The 25338-nt window shown below is 47.0% G+C and overlaps 1 protein-coding gene across 1 annotated transcript in view; it reads left to right on the forward strand.

The window, feature by feature from the left end:
* LOC126531933 (probable 4-coumarate--CoA ligase 3) overlaps nucleotides 1-25338 on the forward strand; it is a 67341-nt gene that overhangs the window by 9394 nt on the left and 32609 nt on the right. Inside the window, exon 3 of the mRNA XM_055070348.2 lies at nucleotides 8783-8951. Within this exon, the coding sequence (XP_054926323.2) occupies nucleotides 8783-8951 (169 nt within the window). The remainder of the gene's footprint in view (nucleotides 1-8782; nucleotides 8952-25338) is intronic.

Consider the following 25338-nt stretch of genomic DNA (forward strand, 5'->3'; position numbering starts at 1 on the left):
CAAGCACACACAAATTCTAGCACGTAGGTGACACTGTAGCTTGTAGTAACCTGTGGAACCTTCGCCGCAGCGACTGTTCGTCCACTATGCCACCCTCTGGCAGTCATAGCTTACAGGGACCAAGAATTCACCTGGCAAGGACGGCGCCGATTATTTAGGTTATTGAGGTTGGAGGCCGGGATGCTACCGTTCGATAATAAAGGTGTTATTTACTACTTTTCGCAAGGAGATCTTGCGACACGCGCTTCAAAAATGCTGCGTACCTAATTGTAGCGTACGGCATAGATTCAGAGGCGTCATGCGACGGTGGTAGCACTCGACGAGGCACCTTTTTTAAATAGTTATCAAAACTAGGAAGAAGCTGCCGTCACTGATTTTGTAGTACCTTCCGCATATAAATTCTATGCTTTACATGAATTTATTCGCAGCTAGAAAGTCAAAGGGAGGGCTTATAGCATACCGCCTTGCTACGCGTGCATTCATTCAGCTAAAGGTCGTCTGCAACGCTGAGGCAAAGTAAATGGCGCCACGGTCGAGGAGGGCGCGCGAAAGTGCGTAGAAAGAGGAGGAGCGAAGGCGGATGATGAGGGTGTCACCACTTTGCGAAGCTTCACGGGTTTTAATCGCTCCACCTGAGCGTCACTTAGAATGTCACTGCAGTGCATTACCACTTTCAATCCAAGTTCTCTCTCTTGAAACAGAATACTAGAAGCTTCCCTGCGGGCTTGTGTTGCGGACGCGCGATGTCCTTCTCTCGCAGGTTCTCAAGAGTGTCGCTTTCAAGTAATTATGTTGGGCACGACCACAGAAAGACTCCGCTATCGCCTGTGTCTTCAAATGCTGAGAATTTCGCAGAACATGTGCTGATGTATCAACCGATCTATGAGGCCCTTATTCCATATGCAGGGTGTACGAGCAATCACGCATCATGGTTTTAAAGAAGACAGCCCATACATTATGCTTTACAGCTGAATACGGAAGCCTCCAGTTGTTATATTGTCAATAGCATTCCATTCAATAATGAATTGAAGTTGGTAAATTTAGATTTCTGCTCTGAGTGGCGTTCTGTCAATGAATAATTGGTAGGGAATTCCGGCAAACCTAAAGCTACCATGTTTAGAGCCAGGTGCTTTTTCCTGCTCTATTTTTCGCTGCTGACAAAAGAGCCTGCAAAAATGAAAGCATATCACGTGATAACCACCCACCCGCATCAAAAAGGAGCGCCGTCAACCATGTTCCTCAAGAGTTACTGATCGCTCTCTTGCAATGAATCATTGGCCACCAGTTCTTCACATTTTCCTTGACAACACCAAGACGCCGCGGTGTCGCGGGCGGGGAACGCCAGATAAGGCGCCAGCTACTGCGGAGCTTGTTTGATAGCAGTGCTTTTTGATGCGGGTTTACGGTTGTGCATTAATATTTTTTATTGTTTTTCTGGGGATTAAGTTTTCCAACTAAAGCGGGCAAAAAGTACATTGGTGAAAATATGCTAGCTTGAAGGTTTTCTTTTAATTGCGTACAAATTCTTCATTGTCGGAACTCCATCGGGAGCAGTAACTTAAATGTGGCTAATCGCAATTAGTTATTACACTGAATGGCGAGCTCGTTCCCCGTTATGCTTGCAGCATTGCTGATCGAAAGCTGCCTGCTGCTCAGCGGAGCGCGCGACGAGTCGCCTGCCCATTTCGAAGCCGGAGAGAAACTACTGCGCGCGCTAGTCTGCGACAGAGAGCAACGACGTCGCTACTGGCGCTGCCAATCGCGCGCGTCTCCTTCTCTCTCTCTTTTTTGCGCCTGCCCATGCGGTTGCGCCGGATGAGTTTTCAGCGTAGAGGCGACAGAAGGGCGATCGGTCGGACGGAAGAATCGGCAAACCATGCACGGCTTCGCTTTAAAACAACTGGCTGCAGGTGGGATGCGAACCCACGTCTTCCCAGTACGCGTGTGATGCTCTTACCAACTGAGCTACCACGGCGCAGTCTTACCATCCACAATCTGGAGTGTTTATGTTTCTTTATTACTAATAGAACTAACCCTGAGAGTTGTAGCCAGCAAGACCCCTCCCACGCACTTCCCAAAAATGTTCGACGACGTTCCTTTTCAACGTCCTTGTAACTTTTGTACGCACGATGTTGTGGTTGCCGGCATGCACACGGTGAAGGCGTCGATCAATGAAACATGCCTCAGCGGTGTGAATATGATGACTGTAAATTGTTTTCTGGTCGAGTGGACGGTCGTCGCAAAAAAATTAATTCGAGATCATTTAGCAGTAGGTGACAAAGGTACTTAGCTTGTGCAGGGAATGTTCGCCTTGTCAACGTAATTTGAGGCGAAGAAGACAAGCACAAGCACTCCAGTATTGCGCTGGTAGATGAAGAAGCAGCCGCAGGTACGGGTATTACCCGTCACTTGCGTACATGTTACAGATGGATAAATGCAATATTATGTGCCGGAAAATTCGTAGAAAAATAAAGATTGGGGACCGGAAGATCAGAGACGACGATGGTGACAACAGTTCACGGGAGCGAGACGCTGCGCTACAGAAATAAATCAACACTTCCTGATCTTTTTCACTAGTGTTTTTCTTTTTTCAATATTACATTGCTCGTCACTGAGATCATTAAATACAACAGGGACATAATACTTCTTAGTTTATTTTGGCGTAGTTGAGAAAACTCTGCGTAACGTATCTTTGTATTTTTCTCAGTGTCACTTTTTCGTGCACAGCTACACTGAAATCTTTTGAGAAATATTACCTCAGAACCACTGAAGCGCCAAAGATTTCGCTGACTTGGAGTATGCCTAGTGTACAGTATTTTTGTTTTGCAGAAGTTTTGTGCAAGCAAGTTTCATAGGAGATAGTATTTACTTTTCGTTTGATAAGCGTATTAATCGTTTACATTTTGTATTCCGCGCTTGTGCCATATAAAGTTATTCCATAGCGCAAAACAGATACCACTATTGCTTTTTATAATGGTATTCTTAAATCGAGAGCACATTTCCCAGGCGCATTGTATATGAAAGCGGCCAGACTTCGTAACCTTTTGCGCATGTGTTCCACGTGGTTCTTCCAAGTTAGGTGTTCGTCTATGAAAAGACCTAATATTTTACCACTGAATCAATCTGCAGGGGCACACATTCACAAGCGCCGCAGCTAGCTGCGTGCAAGTATAAGCGTCGGTCGAGGTTTACATGTTTATGGAGATTTCTAATACAAATGTTTGTTTTTATGAGGATTGACAGAAGTGTAAGTTTTCGGAAACAACTGCATGGTTTTATGTATACCTTTTTGAAGGGGTGTGCATCCTCTCTCATATTCCGCGATATCTAGAATAAGTGCGGTGTCATCTGCGTATTGGAAGAATTCAGAATTCTGGGGCCCTATAACGTAAAACTATTCCAATATGTTTCTATTCCAATTTCCTGACGTCAAATTTGCGTAACCACCGACGCAAGCACCGGGCGGTCACCCACAGGGTTGTCTGAACAGACCAATCAAACGCTCTCCTAGTTCATAGGAGGTCACTTTTGTTTGCTTGAAAAACGAATAACATTGCCTACACTGAGCGGCTTGTCGTATCCAATTGGCTGACAAGAGGCGAGGAGAACGCTCAAGTGGAGAGGGATTCACTGGGGCTGAGCCACTGCACTGAAAGTCGATAACCGGATGAAGAGGGTGGTGCCGGCGGCTACGATTGGTCGGCTTTCCCTTACTTTGCTTGCGGTGGCTGGTCGAAAATCGCGGCGGCATGCAACGGAAGCTCAAGAATGACGCTAAAACGGACCCTCAGCAAATAAGAGTTGGCAGAATGAGGGGGTAAACGTGCCGAAAATGCTCGAAAACGTTACACGGCCACGCAAGAAGTTTTATTATACGCAAATGCACCCATGCTCTCCGGCAGGTGCGAGTAGCCAGCGTCTGAGCGATCGGCGGCAGCCGTCTTCTATTCCTTTCGGAACGGGGCAGCCTGCGGCTATTCCGAAGAAAATTCAGTTTTGTTCGGCATATTAATACATCTTTATCGCATACACGTCACTTTGACGCGGTGAGTTCTTGCGGTTTTGTGACGTCGCGTGACAGGCAGGTGAAGTGGGTGCAGCCCGAAAACTTTTTACCAATAGATGAGGGCTAATGGCGAAAAGGGGTCGAATAAGAAATAACTCTTTTTCTTTCTTCTGTCAAATCATGCATAATCAGTGTGTACACATCATATCATATGGGGAGGTATCGCGGTTTTCGTGACGTCGCGTGACAGACAGGCGAAGTGGGGGTGGTCGAAAAAAGTTTTTCACCAATCGTGGAGGGCTGATAGCAGAATTGGAATAGAAAAGTTTGGAATAGTTTTACGTTATCGCGCCCCTGTTGTCAATTGCCCGAGTCAGTAACATAAAAGTTGAAAAGGATTGGTCCCAAAGTGCTGCCTGGCAGTACACCGTATTTTATTACCTTACAGCTACTGTATTCATTCTCATTTCTAACGCGCTGTAATCGATTGGAAAAGTAGTTTGTAAAGAACTTATTAAATGGGCCTCTCAATCCTAAACTATTAAGCTAGCTTATTATTAGAACATGGTCAACAGTATCGAATGCGTTGGTCAGGTCGATGAAAATCGCTAAAGCGACATGGTTGTTTTCGATCGGGTTACGAAGGTAAGACAAAATTTTCTACGAGTGCGATTGTGATCCTATCTTTTGTGAAACCAAATTGAGCTGAGTAATATAGAGAAATGTTTTCACAAGACAACTGCCTCACATAAGGAATATGTTTTTCTCGTTATTTGCGTTAAAGTGCAGAAAATTGCCACTGGTGTGTAGTTGGTATAATCTTTTTTACGGCTTTCGTAAACTGGCCTCGTGATCCATATTTTTAGCTCTAGAGACAAAACGCCAGTATCAATATGCTGTTTATTATCTTTAGTATTACATCTTCCAGCTTTTTGGAATTGATCAGTATATCTCAAAAACGCAGTTTATCAACCGCCCGGGGTTTGGAAAGTTTCATATGTCGCATCATGTTCAAAAGATCCGTTTACTTATAGGTGGTAGAAAGACCGTGTGTGCGCAAGTGCGAAGACTGGTTTGTACACGTGCGGGTTGCTGTCAATACTTTTACTCAGTACTTCCGCGGCTGTTATGAATGTGCCGTTGAATTTATCGCATATTGCCCGTACATGTTGGTTACGAAAGTTCGTTTTGACCGTATCGTCAATGCTGACTTGTTTTGATCTGCATATTATTAGATCAGTGGCTATTTTCCATGTTGTTCTCGCCTCTCACTGTGAATTCATGCAAGTACCGTTTTTTGCTTGTCTCATTTTCGCAGTCACGAAATTTCGTAATATACCACACTCTTTTTTCCACATCTCCCTGCTCTTTCCTTTGTCTGTGCCAGGCCTGGTCTTTTATGTAGGAGAGGTTCATTATCTCATGAGTCCTCCATTTAACATTTAAGGTGAAGATTTATGCTCTTCAATGTCCTGCACATAGCCCCTTGGTTATATATATATATATATATATATATATATATATTGTGATATTTACACTGGTGTATTCTACGCTTTTAAATTGTCAAGAGATAATGGATGCCCAGTTTGTATTCTTGATCAGTTCACCAAAAATTGTTTTGTCGCAGAGATCGCGTATTGCGCAGCTCCCTGCTCTTTCGACATTATTCCCTGTGATAACAGCAACAATAAAATAATGGTCGGCTAGATTTAGACTGATCACGCCTTATCTATATGACTGTGTTACTAGCCCGAATATAATGTGGTCAATGCATGTTCTCGTGTTCTTGTGTACCAAGTATTCTCTGCTGTAGGCGTTGATTGCCATCATGGGTCTGCATTCAACGAATAAATTTAGGTAATTAGCAACTGCTGGTCTTGGTTTTTGCAAAATATCAATATTTAGGACCCCAACCAACACAAGGTGTTTTTCATTGATATGATATTAAAGGAAGGGGTAAATTCTCTCAAAAACATCTTGGGATACTTGCTTGGTAGCTTGTAAATGCTACACAATATGTATGTAAGTCCAGATTCGTTAATACACATCGTTACGACTTCTGCATGGTGAAAGCTGACATAAATCCTAAGGTATATTTATGCGTGTTCAACAAAGACGAGCTTTTCTCCTGCTCTTGTATTTTTTCGACAAACACACACATTTGATAACCGTCGAAATCAGAGCAAGTCTGTCCGGTTGCATCCAAATTTACTTCTGATAAAACTATCACGTCAATAACCACATTTCGCGACAAGTAAACACATAGGTGATTCCAGTGTTTTCTTTTCCTTCATATGTTTGTATGAAATTTCTTGGCTAAGTACATCTTAAACGATTGCCTTCTGCACGTTTTTATCTCATTCAGCAAATGACTCCAAAGAAGAGAATAAAATATCTTCTCCAAATTATTTTCAATATCAAGTCTAATCACTGCAGCCCTTTCCACATTTCTAGCAAATATTTGGCATTGCACGTCCAGTGAAACTTGTAGTTATTTAGGTTTGCAGGGCTTCCACATTGCCAAAACAACTTTTTTAAATATTATGTCAAGGGTGGTTCTCTTGGCAAGCCAAAGGTCTAGCATGGCTTGGTCCGTGATCATGAAAATGATTCGTTAAAATTTACCTTTTCCTGCTTTGATTGGTTGGATTACTTCGAGTAACTGTTTTTGGGGTTCCCGTATTTCAAATCTTCTGCTCATGTTCATAAGTCTGTGGTGCAAATCTTGTTCTGTGCTTTGCGGTATTCCATATGTTTCGAAGGTTTTTATGCTGGAATACCGTTCGGCGCTGTCGACGCTCTCTTTTAGCGGTGCAATTTCAAAGTTCTTAGAAGATAGCGTTTTTCCCAGCTCTTCTCATGTTTCTTTCAAGTGTTCTATAGCCATTTCCTGATTCTGTGTCTTGTCCACAAGTTCATCATAACTTGAAGCCAGCATTTCCATTGACTTTTCCATTGCCTCTGCCATTAAACATTGGCGATTTGCTCTCTCTTCAAGGCCTTCCAGGCTAACGAAAACTGCGGCAAGCACTTGCTTCACGGTGGCAATCTGCTTGTTTAGCAACTTTGACCCATCTGAGTTTTTTTTTTTTTGCCTGTAAGCTTAGGTTCATCGCTGCTTTCTGAATATAAGTAAGACTGATTGCATTGTTTCAATGCCACGCAACTTTTACACTCCCAGCTAGGGATTTTGAATTATATCATATTCTTCATGGTTTCTTTAGCGATTCCCACGCACTTCCCGGCATGATACCAACTTTACATTGTTTACACGAAATGCACTCGGCATCCTTTTCAAGCAGTTCGGTAGAAGACATTGATTGTTTTTTCGGCATCTTTCACACAAACTAACCACAAAATAATCATCAAATGTTAAGCCCAGTGGAGAATAGAATTACCTCGGTTATAACTTAAATTTCTCTTACCAAGAGGGAAATAAAGACAGGCAGTACCCTGTTCTATGTTCCACTGGACTGCAGGGTGGGATATATTGCGGTGTCCATTTATAGGCTTGAAGGGGCCAAGTGCGTGATGTCACGCCACTTCCGATTTCCGAGGCATCATCTCCAACGGCTGTTCATATCTGCGCTGACCAGCTGCGCAGAATGCTGCCTATCGTCAAGGAATTTCCAAGTCGTTAGCTGAAATTTACCACAACAGCACGCTGTACGCACCAAGTCGCTGGAAGGTGCGACGACGTACGAATGGATCTATAGGCAAAAGAAAATGGACCGCCCTTCACAACTATGAAGAGGTGCAAGCGAAGCTCGGGATCCTCGGCTCTTCATTGTCATAACGGCTTGGTTTCGTGCTCTCTCACGCCGACGTTGGCACGTCGACGAGAGCCCTTTCTCGAGCAAGTTTCCAGCGGCGTTCATGAAACACCACCTGCTCTTCAACCGAACGCATGACGCACGGCCTGCTCCCGCTTCCGTTCCTTCAACGCAGCCTGCTATCCGGCAGAATGAAACAAACGCGGTCTTCTCACCTTACTGCCGCGACTGAACTGGAGGGACACGGCGGGCGAGGCGAATGAACATGTGATCACAGCCTTTCATTTTCGGGAGGGAGGGGACGCCTCTGATTGGCTCGCACTTTGCGCTGCGTCTAATTCATGCATATGAAACCCCGCTTTAAAGGGTGCGTATGATGAACCGACAATGACTGAACCGGTTAGCACGGTGGTTTCGCAACCTGGAGGTCGGTGGTTGGAATCCGCAGCCCGACAAGCAATCTTTATTTTTGCACTGATTGAGCCCCACCCTTCAAGCTTGAGCTTGCCTTATAAAAAATAGTACAGCAACACCGACGCCGACACGAGGGAGACAATACAAGCTTCGCTTGAAAAACGGTCACAGCTGTGTTCGATGCTCCACTGGACTGGATGAGATCACTCAGTGTCTCAATTCTCATGCCCTCAAAGCACACAAGCAGAGTGCATGACTACCGGTAGGCAATGCCAGGATGATACACGGCTCATTAGTCAATCTTTCATCAAGATAATGCTTCTCATCCGTTCAGGCGTGTAGTATGTAGCGTAAGGTGGCGAAGGCCGCCTTCAGCGAAATGTCGTTGTTTTTCAAGGTAGGGGCGCATGCAGGGCAGCGCCCATGAACGGTGTCAAACAAATATTAAATGTGCAGATAATTGATCCCTTTGGCACACAATCCACCGTCGACGTGTTTGACGAAGTCGTCATAGGAAAGTTGTTAAGCGCAAACATGATGCGCCTAAGGAACGATTATAACACGTTTATTTGTTTATATTTTTCTTCAGTTTCGTAACACCATATGGAAAGGAAGAGATCTATCTTGGCGTGGATCCTATTACAACCCAGTCGGGCATGCTTTATGCTGTGATAGTGATGTTGGACGGAGGGACCAACGTCATAACTCCTGCAAGTTTGAACAGTACAGAAATCATCGATGCCATCGACAAGTACAAGGTAAGAACACTATATATGGATGTCCTAATTGAAAAGCCTGTCTTACTAGATTATAGCATCAAAATCAGGTGACTTTGTTAAGAGCTTTAGGAGATCATGTGCAAAAGATATGGCTATTGTCCATGTTTCAAACCTCCCTACAAGGACTTTGGCTTGAGGAGATCACTAGGGGAAAACTACAGATTCCGATATACTAATTTAGTAATACTTTTTTTACTTCTGCACGGCTGTATAATTCATTAATTTGTCTGTTTGCTGATAATAATGGGAATTCGCGTGCATTAACATATCGGACGCGGTAAATTTTGTTACAGCGCTTTTTGTTGACATGATCTCGCCCAATAACAGGGTGTCAAAAAAAAAAAAAACGTAGACCAGTCCTGATCTTAGTCCTAAATGACGTGGATTATGGGTACCGATGGAATGCCATGTAAGTGTATTCTATACTACGCAACTATGTACACTACACACTCACTTTCATGTACAAGCCCATTTCGCGTTACGTTATCTTTAAAGAAACAGCATGTGATATGTTTTTATGTGTTTCACTCCCTGAGTCACGCCTTCTACATGACACACACGAGGGAATGACGGCATGCAGCTAATGTATGGGCACGACGGCGCTAAACAACCACCCGGGGGCGTAGCGATCCACGATTCCTTGTTAATGTGCGGCAAATGTTTGAGACAGCTCGATACTGCGTCGTAGAGTGCTCATTTACGTTACTTAAATGCAATTATTAGCAACCTTCTATATCTCTATTATTGTGCATACTTTTTCTCACGCATTCTTACATATTCTGATCGTTTACGGTACATTCTTGCGAGGAACTTTAATGAAACGTTCTCCTTTTTGCATAAGGTTTACTGCGCCAGCAGTAAAGTGCTGGGATTTGGGTTTGCCTTGTCTCTAGATCCTTTACATCCGTTTCGTTACGCTGGCGATGTTCTTTGTCGCCATCGACGACAAACAATGACGATTTCTGTCAGTATCAAGTTACGTCGCCATCCTTCGCGTCGTCGTGGCCACAGCGCGATGAAAAAGAAAGTCGTAGTTTTCCGAAAGGTGAAGCGTTAATTAATGGAGTAGCAAATTAGGGGACAGCTATACGAAGTAAGGTTAGTATTTTTACCGGCCTTTTAACCTTGTAAACATGGGTATACGTACTAAACTTACAAACATTGCGTCGCATGGCACAAGCAAAAATGAACACATCTCACTCGATGACTGCGGAATCTTCCTGTCAAAACGCTGCTGTGAGCATGCGCGGCCGCTGTAGCCAGCACATTGACCTTTGTGCTGCGTTTCGCATGAACGCGAACTTAGCTGCGGAAACAGATCGCGCGGCGGACTGTATCACCGTCGCAGATGGCTTCAGAGGTACAGCGGCCCGGGCGCGTGCACAAGGCCGCCCGGGGTAGAACGCGTCCCCTCCCTACCCTCCCCCCGGAGCCTCGCACATGAGGAAACACGGCGCTCTTCCTCCCCACTTTACTCACTTGCGTGCGAGAGATTGAGCAGCGATCGCCAGCTCACCTAGCACGCTTTCACTGGCGCACGGAGCACACGGCGCACGGCGAAGATTTTAACGCCATGGGACCTAATACTAAACGTCACAGCGACGCCGACGGCAGAAATGTGCCTGAAGTGTCCATTGAATCCCTATCTCAATGAAATCTAGAAGCAAACAAAGTAATGGCCTGCGAATCTAGCGTTCAAGGTGCGCTAAACGGCCAGGGTCTGCCTGAAGGTTGCATAGACGACTTAAGCGAAGTCACAGGTGTCCTGAGTACGCTGGCTAACATCCCCAAGGGGAGGTGAAATAGTAAAACATAATTACCCCGGAAAATGTATGGGAAAAAGGCGCTGCGGTAGCTCAATCGGTAAGAGCATCGTACGCGTAATGCGAAGACGTACATTGTACATTGCAACATGGGCCATAATATAATTATTCAAAAGTTAATTTTTGTTATTACCTCAATTATGCATTTGAATTTTTTGTACAAGTAATGTTTGCCGCTTCGAGTAGACCACCCCATGGATTAAACTAGTGCTATTTGTCACAGCAATATTTTTCTGGATTGAAAGTGTTCACTGAAACGCCTTGTATATTTAAAAAATTGAAGCAAATAGGCAAGAAAGCTTATGCCCAAACTACCAAGGGAGTTGCCTAATATCGTGTGAGATGGGTAACAGGGAGCTCCTTTTAACAGCGTCGTCCTTATTTCGACGGAGATGGACTCGCTGGCACAATGTCATGCTTCCACTAAGGGAGTTTAATGCAGCTTTGGTCAAGACAAATGGGCTATCTCCGTTGGTGACTGAAGGGAGTACTCTCGTGACCATACTTACTCGTTCAAAACTTATAATTATATGGCTGTTTGCATTCAAATTAATGTTGCGTTTGTTTAGAACATCTTTATTGAATGAAGTCAAAGTTCAGGCACAATTCAGCAACAGTTATGGTTGCTGCTGCACAATTATCTCCAACTAGGTCGCTTGGCGCGATGTTTTTCTCGTCTTTCTGGGCGTTTGCACGAGCCTAACAGGAGTGGCTAGAGTCGGCTTGTCAGGCTGGAATGTGCCTGTCGAGTTCGTGTAAACGATTGTCCGTTAGGCTGAAGAAGCGTCGAGTCGAGCTCAGTAAGCTCGCATGGGGTAGGCAGTAGCTACGAGCCTAATTAGAAGTTGCATTTTTGTACTTGTACAAAAACCGAAAACCGTGGAACGAGCCTCTATCGGCTTCGTTTAATAACTCGCTATTGGCAATGTTACACGAGAATTTCCTTGAGGTTGAGCCTGTTTGGAAAATCTCGCGCTCCCTTATCCTAAAGGAGTTCGTCTGTGCCCGCGTGACATGACTTCCGCTTGCAGCTGTATCTTTAAAGAGCACGGTGTGATTATCAATGTCATCAAACTTAATCCGCCGACCACTATAAACCTTTAATAACCTTACCGGACTAGATTCAAGCCTCATCAACCCTTATCGGATGTTATCAACCTTTCGGACTCGATGCGAGTCTTATCAATTCTTATCAATCGCTATCAACATTATCACAATAGATTCGATTATTTTGAACGTTTCTCTATAATTATCAACCTTATCAGACATGGTCCGTTCCATATCTAGTCTTACGCTTCCTGATCAACTTTATCGGATTTGATCTGGTCTTTATCAACCCATCGGAGCTTATTAACTTTATCACAGTTGTTCCTAACAATACAAACCCTTATCGTCCTTAGAAACTTATTCATCTGCGTCGAACCATTATGCACCGTGATCAGACCCCTGACACCCGTTTCACTCCTTATCAACTTATTGCGCAATATGGAAAATCAGTTCTGCGGAACCCAGTAAGGTGAAGGAAATATCATGAATGGGGAAAAAAGGGACGAGCATGAAGCTGCAAAAAAAAAAGGACCAAGGCCTTTCCGGGGCGGTAGCTCTACCATATGAGCTAACCGGGACTCTAGCCAATAGCAGCGCGAGGGCGAATAATCGACACCTCAAAGCATAGGGAAAGGCAACATGGCAAATTAGTTCTGCGGAATCCCGCAAAGTGGAGGAAGTATCATGATAGGAAAAAATTGGTCATCCACTCAAAGATAGCACGAAGTTACAAAGAATGCAGTTCACATAAAGACAGGAAAACTTCTTGCGCAGTTTACTAATACACAACATTTGGTGCCTGAGAACATCTACTTCATACGCACAACAAATTCATTCATCTCTGTGGGTGTATACATATATATATATATGTCTGCAGCGCGTTCGTCAGAAAGGAAATCGCGTGGATATTGTTAGCGTTTATCTAAAGTTACAGTACCATTTTCTTGCTCGTCTTTTTTGAGTAATTAGCTGAGACAAATTAATTAACTTTTTAAATGTAACTTGAAACGTTAACGCGTCAATATGAAAGTTGTAGAGCTCCACAAATGTTGCCCAACCCAAGCACTTCCAACGAGATCGACTTAGCGTGGCCCTTTTTATTCTGGAAGAACGAATGCCCGCGGAGTTTAAAAAATACCAGCGCGCTCTGTGCGCCCCAATGCGCCACGATTACAGCGCTCTCACCCGTGCTTTACAAAAAACATCGCTTGCTTCGCGCATTTCGTGCTGTTCACGAAAGATCTTCGCGTTCTGCTTGCTTCTGACATAAACCCCGGTGGGCTTGGGCGGCAGTTGAACTGCAGCGCGGCTCCCGTTTCTGCGGCTTTAATTCCACTCTCACGCTAGCAGAATGCATGCGGAGGAAAAATGACAAGCTAATAAGTTCGAATTTGGGAGCAAGACCCCAACAAGCAAGCACGCATTCTAACTTGATAACGTCCTGCGAATTATGCTGGTTGTCACAAACGAAAAAATTGTAAACTGACACAGAAAGTTGCTTTTTAGCTTCCTGTCCATTCCTTGTCGGCAGAGAATTCCTAATTTTATATTTCTTACGTGCCTTTTCCACGTCGTACTAAAGTTACCCACAGATAGCTCTTCTTATAGATAACGGTTGTAGAGATTTATTCGCTTTCATGCCTGTCTAAATAATGTGTTCAAACAAGTCACTCTCTGCCATAATGCAGTATTGGCACCTTTTCAGCACGTCCGATGTAGCTTTTTTGATGACGCAAGACGGAATCTCGCTGCAGGCCTCAGCATTCGCTGTCTTTAGCGATTCTGGTGTAGTTGTAGGTTTGCGGTACACTAGATCTTTCACACGTCTCCACAAGAAGAATTCAATAGGTGTGAAGTCGGATGAACTTGCAGGCCATGAGACTGGCCCATGCCACCCGACCCACTGGCGTTTGAAGGCTTCGTCAAGCCAGGCTCGGGCAAGGCTGCTGCTGTGAGCTGGGGCACCGTCGTGATGATGTCAAGTTCGCTTTAAAAACGCAAGAGGAAGATCACAGCGAAAATCTTCGACTGGGCCTTCCAAGGTGTTGTTCATGTACCGCTGAGCAGTCAGCATGTGGTCGTAAAATATGGGGCAATTATTCTTCCGTTAAAGATACCGCAACACACACTGAATGGCCATTGGTGCTGGCGTCTGGTCTGCGCCACCCAATGCGGGTTCGTATCGCTCCAGTAATGCGCATTATAGATGTTGATTGAGATTTTCTGCAGAAGGTTGCCTCATCTGTCCACAGCGCTTTGTCAACAAAATCTGGTATTTCGTCACTCTTCACAAGGATCGAATTTAAGAAATCAAGCCGCCAGTGAAAGTCTCTTTCTTGCAGCTTTTGATGCAGTTGGAGGTGATTCGGATGCATTTCAGCCTTCCTAAGAACTCTTGACACTGATGGCTTAGAAATTTCGACCTCACCACTCACATCACGCACGCTGGAGTGAGGGTTTGCAGTCATGAAAGCCAAAATGTCTCCTTCAGCCTGGTCACTGATGGTCCCCTTTTTGTGCCGCGTCTTCTTGAAGATACCTGTTTCTTTCAGCATCAAGTAACTCCTCATAATTGTGTTCGCGCTAGGTCTCCCCCACATTGCCAATTTCGGTATACCTTGGCAGCTTTCCTCTTGTCACTCCGTGCCGCTTCCAAGGCTAAGACCATGTTCGCCTTCTGCTCGCTTGAATACGGCATGCTTTAGGCACTGCAAACAAATTATTCGTAACGGTTGCGCGACACGACAGTGATAGACAGTCGAGCTCACATGCATGTAGCCGCTGGCACAGCTTGGAAGAAAAGCGGCGTCGTAACGAATTATGCTCTCTATCCCGGCCACGGCGGCCGCATTTCGATGGGGGCGAAATGCCAGAACGCCCGTGTACTTAGATTGAGGTGGACATTAAAGGACCCCAGGTGGTCTAAATTTCCGGAGTCCTTCACTACGGCGTGCCTCATAATCAGGAAGTGGTCTTGGCACGTAAAAACCCATATTTTTTTTAATGATGCTCTATCTTGCACAGGTTGCAGATATATGATGCATGTTTTGTGTGCATTTTTTCTATTCCGCATCGACTTGAGCACTGGAAAAAAATTGCTCTTCTCGTCATATCGGAATAAACGGCTGTTGCCGGTGCGCTCTTCGGCGACAGGCGCGAGCGGCTCCTGACGAAGCGCTTTTTTGGAGCGCCGTCGCCGACCGTTGCCGGTACTTTCAGTGCCGAGCAAAGGCTGAAGACCTTTCTTGTAAATGAAGGGAAGGCACGAAGCTGGCCAGCGTTTCGATAGAAGGACCTATCTTCGTCAAAGGCGGCGTCGTCGTTCTCGGCATGTTAGTTTTATAGGGTTAGTGCAGTGACGTCACGTGCGGGTGTTGTCGCTGGCGGCTTGTTTTAAAGGGAGAAACTTCAGAGGTAACGAGCGCTGTCGTCCGACGTCTGTGAGCTTCGTTCCCAAGACGAGGGGACAAGAGCGGGAGAGTGCGAACGCGGGGAGAACAGAAAAGAAAGGTAACAGAAACAAAAACCCAGGCCGACACCAAGACAAAAGAAAAGAAGAGAGAAAGAAGAAGAAAGAAAAAAAAAATGTATGACAGACGGGGGCCAGGAAGCGCGTTGGGGAGGTGAGAGGTTAGGAAGCATTCAAGGGAGTCGTTGGCGGCATGTCCTTGTGGCATTCGGACAGCCGGTCAGGCGGTCAGTGCGGGATTAACACACAAAAAAGAAAGAAAGAAAGAAAAAAACATGAGTTGAAAGAGTGACTTGAGTTGCATGGCTGCAATACGTCCAGTAATTTTGAACTAGTTAGGATGGCGACGAGGAGGCTGCGGTGCAATGTATGGGGTGACTGAAAGGGAGCGGCATGGTCTTTCAAGGGGCATTGCCCCAGTCGCTCAACGTAGGTGTCGTTACGGCGGCATCCAGAAATGGCGATACCCTGTGTAGGGGCCGAAAAAGGCATATTGACTTAGGAATGTATTGGTAAGGGTGTTTAAAAAATATATAAAAAAGGGAAAAGAGGGGGGCGGGAACCGAAACCAGAATAACAAATAGGAGGGTGACGTGCGCAGAAGCGGGCGGGGGCATGTGTACACGGAAGAAAGGGGTCGCACCGTTGATATAAACGTAAAAAGCTGAACGAGTATAATAAATTGAGTAGTAGGCAGGAAAAAAATCTTCTAAATAAAAAAGTAGGTGAGGTTAATAATTAGGGTTAGCTGGTGGCATAATATGTTTTGTGTCTTGGTTGATGACATGAGAATTTCAGATTTAAGTTACCGCTTTTAAAGATTCTAGGTTGCAACGTGCCAAATTAATTCCCTTCGTGTGTAGGCAATTAAACTTGTGTATGAGGTATGATTCCGTATATTTCCTTTCACGAGGGGAACGGAAATCTGTTCCATCAGTCAGCCCCTTTCTTGATCATGAGAGAGCTGTAATCGCGGCGCGTTCGGGCGCACAGAGCGCGCTGTCACGTGGTATTTCTTAAACTCCGCGGGCTTTCGTTTTTCCCGAATAAAAACGGCCACGTTAAGTCTATATGGCTGGAAGTTACTGGTTAGGGCAATATTTGTGGAGCTTCGCAACTTTCCTAGTGACGGCTGAACATTTCAAGCTATATTTAAAAAGGTCATTAATTTATCTCGGCTAACTACTGAAACAAACCCGAGAAAGCATGGTAGGTTAAGTTTAGATAAACGCTAGCAACAACCACCCGATTTCTGTTTTGAAGAACGCAAAGGTTGTCTGAAAATGTTGGACCCAGTTATCTGGGACACCCTGTAAATATACGGTCATGCGTTACTGTACTCTCACGAAGGCTGGTTCACCAGCCGAATACATTAGGTTAATACGGCGTTTCTTTTCTGCACACACATATATATATTGGATTAGATTAGATTATGGGGTTTTACGTGCCAAAACCACTTTCTGATTATGAGGCACGCCGTAGTGGAGTACTCCGGAGATTTCGACCACCTGGGTTTCTTTAACTATATATATATTGTAAGGAAGCTAACGAACCTGAGCGCAGTCAGCGGCATCGGCAGCATCAAGCATGCGGCAGAGGCTCGAGCTACGGGACTGTGATCGGTGCAGCCTAGAACCGCCTGTCGTTACGAGCCTAAATAAATGTCCCCTATAAGGTTTACATGCGTATATGTATATGTATATATATATATATATATATATATATACAGCGGCGCGAACTCGTATGTGATATTTCCCCCCGGCGGCTGAAGTAACGTCCCGATGCTTCCTAGGGTGTCGAATCAGTGTGCGAGTTGTAGGGCTTTAGTCGCGCAACATACACAATATCAGTTCTTGGTGGGGTGGAAGACGTCGAAGTCACAGGTGATATCTCTTATGTGAGGCTGGTGACATGGCGAAGAACTCGGTATGGCTGAACGCATCGCGGCAGTAGCTTCTCTTAAAGGCTGACGCGACGGGAGGGTAACTAAAGCAGGACAAGAGACCCAGGGCTGAAATGAAATTCCCGACCACGGCTGTCGTAACGGTGCTTTTGGATAGCCTTAGGCGCCAGAAGATGGTCACGGGCAACGCGACGTGCTGCAGCAGGCGAACAATGGCGTCGTGAGCGTAAAACGTGGTAGTGGTGGCATCGGAAGGAGCAGCGAATGAGCAGCGAAGGCAGGAGTGAGTCGCAGCCATATAGTAGCTAGAACGGAGAATAACCAGTAATATCGTGACGTGACGAATTGTATGCAAATGTCCCGAAGGGTAAGGTGCAGTTTCAATCCCAGTGATCATCAGACACGTACGTGGAGCGCATGTCCGTGAGTGTATGGTTGAGACCCTCAGTGAGTCCGTTTGTCTATGGGTGGTAAGCCGTCGTGCACATGTGGGACGTAAAGCAAGAGCGAAGAATGTCGTCGAAAAGCTTAGAAAGAAAACAGCGACCTCTATCAGTTAGTTGCTGACGTGGGGCACCATGATGTAGGACCACATCATGAAGGAGAAAATCAGCCACATAAGCTGCACAGACCGTACGGAGAGCCTGCATTAGGGCATAACGCGTGGTATAGTCCGTCGCAACGGCCACCCACTTGTTGCCTGAGGATGAAATTTGGAAATGAGCCAAGGAGGTCCAGGCCGACGCGGTAAAATGGCTAACTGGGAATATCAATAAGCTGAAGGTGCCCAACGGGAGACAATGGAGTCTTCTTGCGGCGTTGGCAAAGTTCGCAGGCAGTGACGTAACTTCGAAGGGAGCGATATATCCCGGGCCAGAAATATCGCCTGCACACACTGTCGTACGTACGGGAGACACACAAATGACCAGCGGTTGGCACATCGTCTAACTGCGAGAAAATTGTCGAGCGCAGATGCTGGGGATTGACGAGAAGCAGTTGAGCACCATGTGGGTTCATATTGCGTCGGTATAAGGTCCCGTCCTGGAGAACGAACGTATGGAGGGAAACCTCCTGCTGCTCCGAGGTGAGGTTTCGATGATGGATTGCGAATAGGGGTGACGGCGCTGCTCGCCCGTGATGCGTCAGAAGCCTGAGATCGACAAAACGCAGGTATCTGTATTGGCTTCGGTGCTATCGGGAAGGTCGACAGTATAGCGGGAGACGCAGTCGGCGTCCTTATGTACCACCCAGATTTGTAGGACACGGAAAAGGTATGCTCTTGCAGGCGTAAAACCCAGCGGCCAAGATGGCCTATGGGGTCTCTGAGTGAGGATAGCCAACATAAGGCATGATGATCTGTGACGACGGTGAAATCCTGACAGAACAGGTAAGCGCGCAACTTAGCAATGGACCAAACAAGGGCCAAGCATTCACGTTGTCTTATGAAGTAGGTGCGCTCTGGGCTGAAAGAATATGGCTAGCACACGCGACCATGCGATTGGTGTTCCGCTGTGGTTGGGACAAGGTAGCGCCGATGCCATGGCCACTGGCGTCAGTACGAACTTCTGTGTAGGCATGCGGATCAATATGACCCAACATGGGTGGATTGATAAGGCGACTGATGAGCGTGAAAATGCTGCAGCCTGGTCAGGTCCCCAAAAAAGGTGGTGTCCATTTTGAGGTCTGTGAGAGGACGAGCGATTTCGGCAAAGTTCTGGATAAATTGCCGAACATAGGAACACCGCCCTAGGACACTTCGGATGTCGGTAGAAGAACGCGGAAGTGGAAACTCACCAACGGCACGAACTTTATCAGGATCAGGCTGGACGCCAGCAGCGTCAACCAAGTGACCAAGTGCTCGTATTTGGTGGTGGCCAAAATGGCGTTTTCAAGAATTGAGTTGTAGACCAGCTCACCGAAAAACAGCAAGGATAGCAGAGATTCGGTGGAGGTGGCACTCAAACGTCGGTGAAAAAACAATGACGTCATCAAGGTAGCAAGGCCATTGCACAGTCCGAAAGGCATCACTTTAAATTGGTAGAGACCATCTGGGGTGACGAAGGCGGTCTTTTAACGATCTCGTTCATCCACTGTGATTCGCCAGTACACATAACGCAGATCAATCGACGAAAAATAACTGGCACCGTGTAAGCAGTCCAGCGTGTCATCAATACGCGGATGCGGATACAGGTCCTTTTTGGTAATCTTATTGACGTTAGGGTACTCGCTAAAAAATCTCGAGGTATTGTCCTTCTGTTTAACCAAAACGACAGGCGACGCCCACGGTCTAGAGGAAGGCTCGATAATATATTTGGAGAGCATTTGTCCACCTCCGTTTGGATCACCTGACGTTCAGCCGCAGACACACTGTGGGGCCTCCAGTCTATAGCAGGAGCGTCACCAGTGTGGATTGGATGGGTGGTGACACGGATTTGACCTAGCTAGCGATTGCCAAACTCAAAGATGTCTTCATAGGACATCACAATGCGGCGAAGGGCGTCGGCGTAAGCAGGTCGTGAATCATTAGCGGTCATTGGCGTAAAGTGGTCCTTGCGTGAAGTAGGAGAGGCCGAAGCTGCAGCAGTGCCGGATCGTGGTTCGGCCTTAAGAGAAGCTACTCCACACTTACTGAAAGGGGACAGCGCAGCGAGAGATACACCCCCGGGGAACACTTGCAGACACGAAGCAAATATCAGAAGAGGAAGCCACGCTCGATTGTTGACAAGAGTTACAATTGAGCTTTGTAGTGCTATTTGACAGGACAGGGGGACGTTGCAAAGTGGGGACACCACGTAGGGACCATCTCGAAATGGTGGAGGAGGCGAAATGAGGACGTTATTTGCAGCATCAGATTGGAGTCGAACAAACTGTAGAACAAATTCAGTAGAACGAACTCGGCAGTAGTGGTCGTCGGTAGGGTCGGCAGAGTAATAGGGCAGTGCAAGGCCAAGGGTACCGGTTGCACTGTCAATAAATGCTGGAAGGGTAGTCAGAAAGTCGATTCCAAGAATAATTTTGTGGGGACACTCGATGAGTAAAGTGAACAGGACTAACACTGGACGGACGGCAATGGTAACACGGGCGGCGCACATTCCCATCACGGCTGTTGTACTGCCATTAGCTACTCGGACGGCAGGTGACTCGGCAGGTGTCAGGAGTTCACGGAGACGGCTACAAAGATCTGATCGCATATCCGACACCTGAGCGCCAGCATCGATGAAAGCTTGAACGCGTATATCAAAAAAATTTCAACAAGGTTCGGTCGAGCAGCAGAGGTTTTGCACTCCGCCTCGTCGATACAGCCTCACCCACGAGGGCTGCATTGCTTAGTTTCCCACGAAGCAGTCCGCGTAGGACGGGGACGAGGGACGTCAAGGTGTAGGTGAACGGGACTGACGGCGTTGCGGCGGAGGCGAGCGGTTAGTGGTGGGTCATCGAGAAGGAAAGCCGGTATGATATGGTTCAGAGAGGGGCGACAAAGGCCGAGGGTCTCGGTCGAAGCGCCGATTAGCATATGGTCGAGGCGAGGAGTACCAGCGGCTACTACGACATTGGCGGGAGATGTGACCGATCCGGGATCAAGCAAAGTGGCCTGTCATCCGGTGTTCGCCACTCAGAGCGGTTCCGATACTGATTAGGGAATGACTGTGGAGGTGCAGCAGAGGCAATGACAGGAGCGGTAGGGGTGGACGGCAGATTGGATGTCCAAGGTTGCAATTTCTTTGCGGGCAACAGCTTGAATGAGCGAGATGGTCAGGTTGTTAGGCGTATGGGGGCAATGAGAACTTGGAGCCATAGCCTCAAGTTCGCGACGGATGGCCTTTGTCAAGCTTGGCGTTGTGGGCGGATGTGACGTCGGAGGGTCGTTGCTGGAGGAAGTGGCAGCCGTATTCGGAAGTTGGTTGAAATGTTGTACGATGCGTTTGCTCTTCGCTTGCTCAAAATTCCGGCATTCCTTAATGATGGACTCAACCGTTGAGCATTTCCTGCAAAGCAGGAGGTTAAACGCATCGTCCGCGATGCCCTTCGAGATGTGCCCAACCTTATCTGCCTCCAGCATGTCCGCGTCCGCTTTACGGCAGAGAGCCAGAACGTGTTGAATATACGTGATGAACGATTCGGTTGATGTCTGGGCCCGAGACGCTAGCTCTTCATTCGCCGCCATTTGACGTCCCAGAGGTCTTCCGAAATGTCGCGTAGCTTTTGCTTGCAGGAGTCCAAGCTTTTAATGTCGGCTTCATGCGTCTTGTACATTACCTTCGCGGTTCCTCCGAAGTAAAGGATCACGTCGGCCAGCAAAAGTGTGTCATCCCGCTTGCTGTGCTTACCGACGCGTTCATACGACGTCAACTAGTCTTAGACGTCAACCTTGCCAGTGCCAATTAAGATTCCCGGGTGACATCGCTGATTTATCACTACTTCCGCTGGTGTCTGCGCGGCGGAGGCAGCGTCAGCGGCGGTGGCAGCGCCAGTAGCCATACAACGGAACCGAGGTGACGCCCTCTGCGAGGATCCAGGGCCGGCTTGTGGCGAGATTACCCCGCACGTCCACCAACATGTTACGGGGAGAAAATATCTGTATTTACAATATATACAGTTCGAAGGTTGTAGCTCAGTAGTGAGGGTAAAACTATCCAGCGATCGTCGAAACACCTCAACCTTCTCTTCACCTGCCAACGTCCTTTTGTCCGCAGCGGCACGAACTCGTACGTGACTATATATATATATATATATATATATATATATAAACTTCATGTTATTAAAGAGATTTTAAACAGGGGGGGTCAGAGCTCTCCACTCCAGGGCCCCATTGGCCTCTGCCACCTGGCTGACCTGGCTAATTAAGGACTGTTGTCCTGCCAAGTCGGAACGGCAAGATGTGCCTCTCACTGCCACACTGTGTCATTGCTCTTTGGCCTGTAAGGGCGCTAAGAGCACTACAAGGTTATATGTATGAATCAGAGTGAGTATGCGACCGCACCAAGGGCAGTTAGCCCTATACCGAGTGGGATACATGGTGTTTAGCGGCCTCTTCCCCGCTAAGTTGTGGGTGAGGCGGCGGGTATTTCCTGCCTACTGCGCATTGATGAGCAATGATATATTCGGCATTTAAATTGGTGGGATTTGGAGAGGGATAGTGTGAGTGGTTGTGGAGAGAAGAGGACACCATCGTTCGGTTGGTACACCCTCGAGCAAACGCGTTAGCCTGTTCATTCCCTTGTACCCCTGCGTGTCCCAGGCACCAGAGTAGGTGATGACGGTGGTACAAAGATTTGGGAATTATCACGAAGCTAGCCGCAGTCGCGTGCGCCTGGAAAAACATGAGAAATGTGTTCCACGTGTGAGTGACCACAAACAAGTCCCTTTACGAGTACTCTGCGTGAGCGAGCATGATCGTCACTGCTAGCATTTTGGCCAAGGTAGGGGATCCTACCGTGGCCTACGCGGTTATATGCTGCTGGATGATCGCGTTCAGGGCTGCCAGGGCATTGCTATTTTGGTAGCGCTGCCCAGTTGATTCAGCATAGGCAGCTGCGTCAATGTAGTACCTATAGTACCTAGAGTTATTAGAGTACATCGATTCAATATGCTGTGTGTGCGCTTTGCGCCTTTTCTTGTTGTACTCGGGGTACATGTTCTTGGGAATTGGGGCTACTGTATTTTGTATCTCACCGATGGAGGGAGAGTTACGGCTTGTTCAGTGAGATAAATGGGGTATGCTGGGATACAGAGTCGAGCCAATATTGCCCTACCAGTTTCATGAAGCTCAGGCGTTCCCTCTGTCACATCAGAGTCGCCTGCCTGAGTTTATCGAAAGAATTATGTACTCCAAAAGCTAGCTTGCGCTTTGTGGAGGTACATTTAAGCAGGCCCAGAGTCACCTGAAATCGGTTAGAATTATCGTGTCGGCTTCCCTTTCTTCCTTCCTGTTCAGGATTTGGTAGGATGAGCCATACGGAATTCAACTGATTACTGAAGCTTGTACGAGCCTCAGGCTATCGTCTTCTCGCATGCCCACCTTTCGATTCGGGCTATGTTGTGGGTTGTGAATTTGAGGGTTTTGAGCTTTTGTGATGCTCCCCCATCGCTCTGAAGCCACAAGCCCTGGACTCGCATCGTGGGTACCTTTCGGGCCGTGTGGCCCTCAACCACAAAGTTAATCGACCCTCTAGATTTGTATGTAGCCTTTCGCGTGTATCCGGATGACCTCGTATTTTCGGGCGCACACTTCACCCCGCTTCCTCGGGAAAATTTCTCCACCGCTAATACTGCGCTTTGGAGCCTCTATTCTTTATTCTCTAGGGAACCTCTGCTCGCCCACAGCGTGGTGTTGTCCGCGTAGTGGGTGTAACCGAGGTCGGGTACCCTATCCAATTCACGTGCTAGGCGACACATCGCCATCTTGAAGAGCAGAGGCGATATCATCGCTCCTTGAGGTTTTCCTTTGCTAGGCATGTCATATGGCTCCGATTTGATGTGGCCAATGCTGATGCTTGCGTCACGGTTGGAAGAAAACGCTCTTTTGTAATTGTAGGTACACTCGCGACAACCCATGAGTTCGAGTTCCTCGAGAATTGCGGCGTCAGAGATGTTGTTGAAGGCTCGTTTGATGTAGCTAGTGCTAGGACTAGTCTCTCGCCGCCTTATGGTATATTAGTTAGAATTTCGTCTCTATGTAGGAAAAACGCGTCTTGACACGATAAATCTTGCAAAATCCTATCATGGAGTCCGTGAACCAGTTGCGCTATTCCAGGTATTGCTGCAGCCTGCTACGGATGACCCTCTCATATAACTTTCCCAGGAAGGACGTAAGCGATACCGGCCAGAAGCTATCAATCAAGGGATTCTTTTTTGGCTTGGGATCATAATTATTTTAGCTCATGCTTTTCCTAGTGCAAGCCACCGTTGACCTAGTACTCGCTGTTGAAGATGTCTGTTATTTTAGCTATGGCGCAGGAATTCAGGTTTCGAACCATTGAATTTGTGATGAAGTCTGGGCCCGCTACCGAGTTTTTAACTGCGGCTTGTGACACCTCGTACACTTCCGCGTGCATTACTACTTCGTCTAATTTGGGGTTGGCTACTCGCGTGGATGGTCGCATCGCGTGGGGCGATCCCGTCGCGGGCGAAGGCCCTAAGTATTTGTTCTGAAGGGCGTCGAGTAGTTCTTGAACTGTACTCTCGAAGTTGTCTCCTATAATTTGTAGCTTCTTGTTACTCTCAGTACGTGCGCTTATCCGGCCTAGCATGCTCCCTAATATTCGCCACGGACTGGTTGTTACCAGATTCCCTGATAGGGTTGCGCAGGACGTCGCCCACTTGTTTTTAGCTAGCTCGGTGGCTTGGCCTTGGGCTTGCTCTGCCAGAGAGTGGTGCGTTGTTTCAGGTGTTTGTTTAGACGTTGCCTTTGCCACCTCTTTGCCAGTTTCCACCGCGCTTCCCATAGGCTGACCAGGTGAGAGTCTATCATCGGTGCCTCCTCTGTGCGCTCAGTGGCTTTGATGGGGTCAGTGCGGGCTTGTTGAACGAATTGAGTTAATTCCCGCATGTTTGTCAGGGTGGTACCCGTCCCCTCCAGCACCCTTTGGAATTCTCTTTAACGAGGCGAGTTGGTTAACTTAGTGGTCTCTATTGTTCCGCGGATGTTAGGCGTGGAGAGCGCTATTCTGATGATGTGGTGACAGCTTTGTAAGATCTCGTTTCCTATGTTTCCGAGCTCATCCCCAAGACGGCGACCGCCAGCTGGACGTTTTTTTTCTTTTTTTTTTGTTGCCTCTGTCTACAATTATATCAATCACTCACAAGAAGTAATGTGCACTTCGCTGTATAATCTCCATCTGAAGTTTTTGCAGGCATGATGGCAACCACAATCGGACATTTTTCGCGATCACAGTGCACCGACAAGACTGCAAGTGCTCACATCTCTCAGTCAATGTTCTAGCTATGTATAGACGGAAAGGGTACGGGGAAATTTACTGAAGAATCTGGCGTAAACACCACACACTCCCCCGCAGGACCGAGTCCTACCGCGTCCGGTCCACAGTGACGGAGGGAGACAAGAGGGACATTAGTGACTCCTTTGCATTCCCCACTGCCGGCGCGCATCCGGCTTTTGATAGCAAC

This window comes from Dermacentor andersoni, chromosome 4 (assembly GCF_023375885.2).
Source record: "Dermacentor andersoni chromosome 4, qqDerAnde1_hic_scaffold, whole genome shotgun sequence".
Taxonomy (NCBI): domain Eukaryota; kingdom Metazoa; phylum Arthropoda; class Arachnida; order Ixodida; family Ixodidae; genus Dermacentor; species Dermacentor andersoni.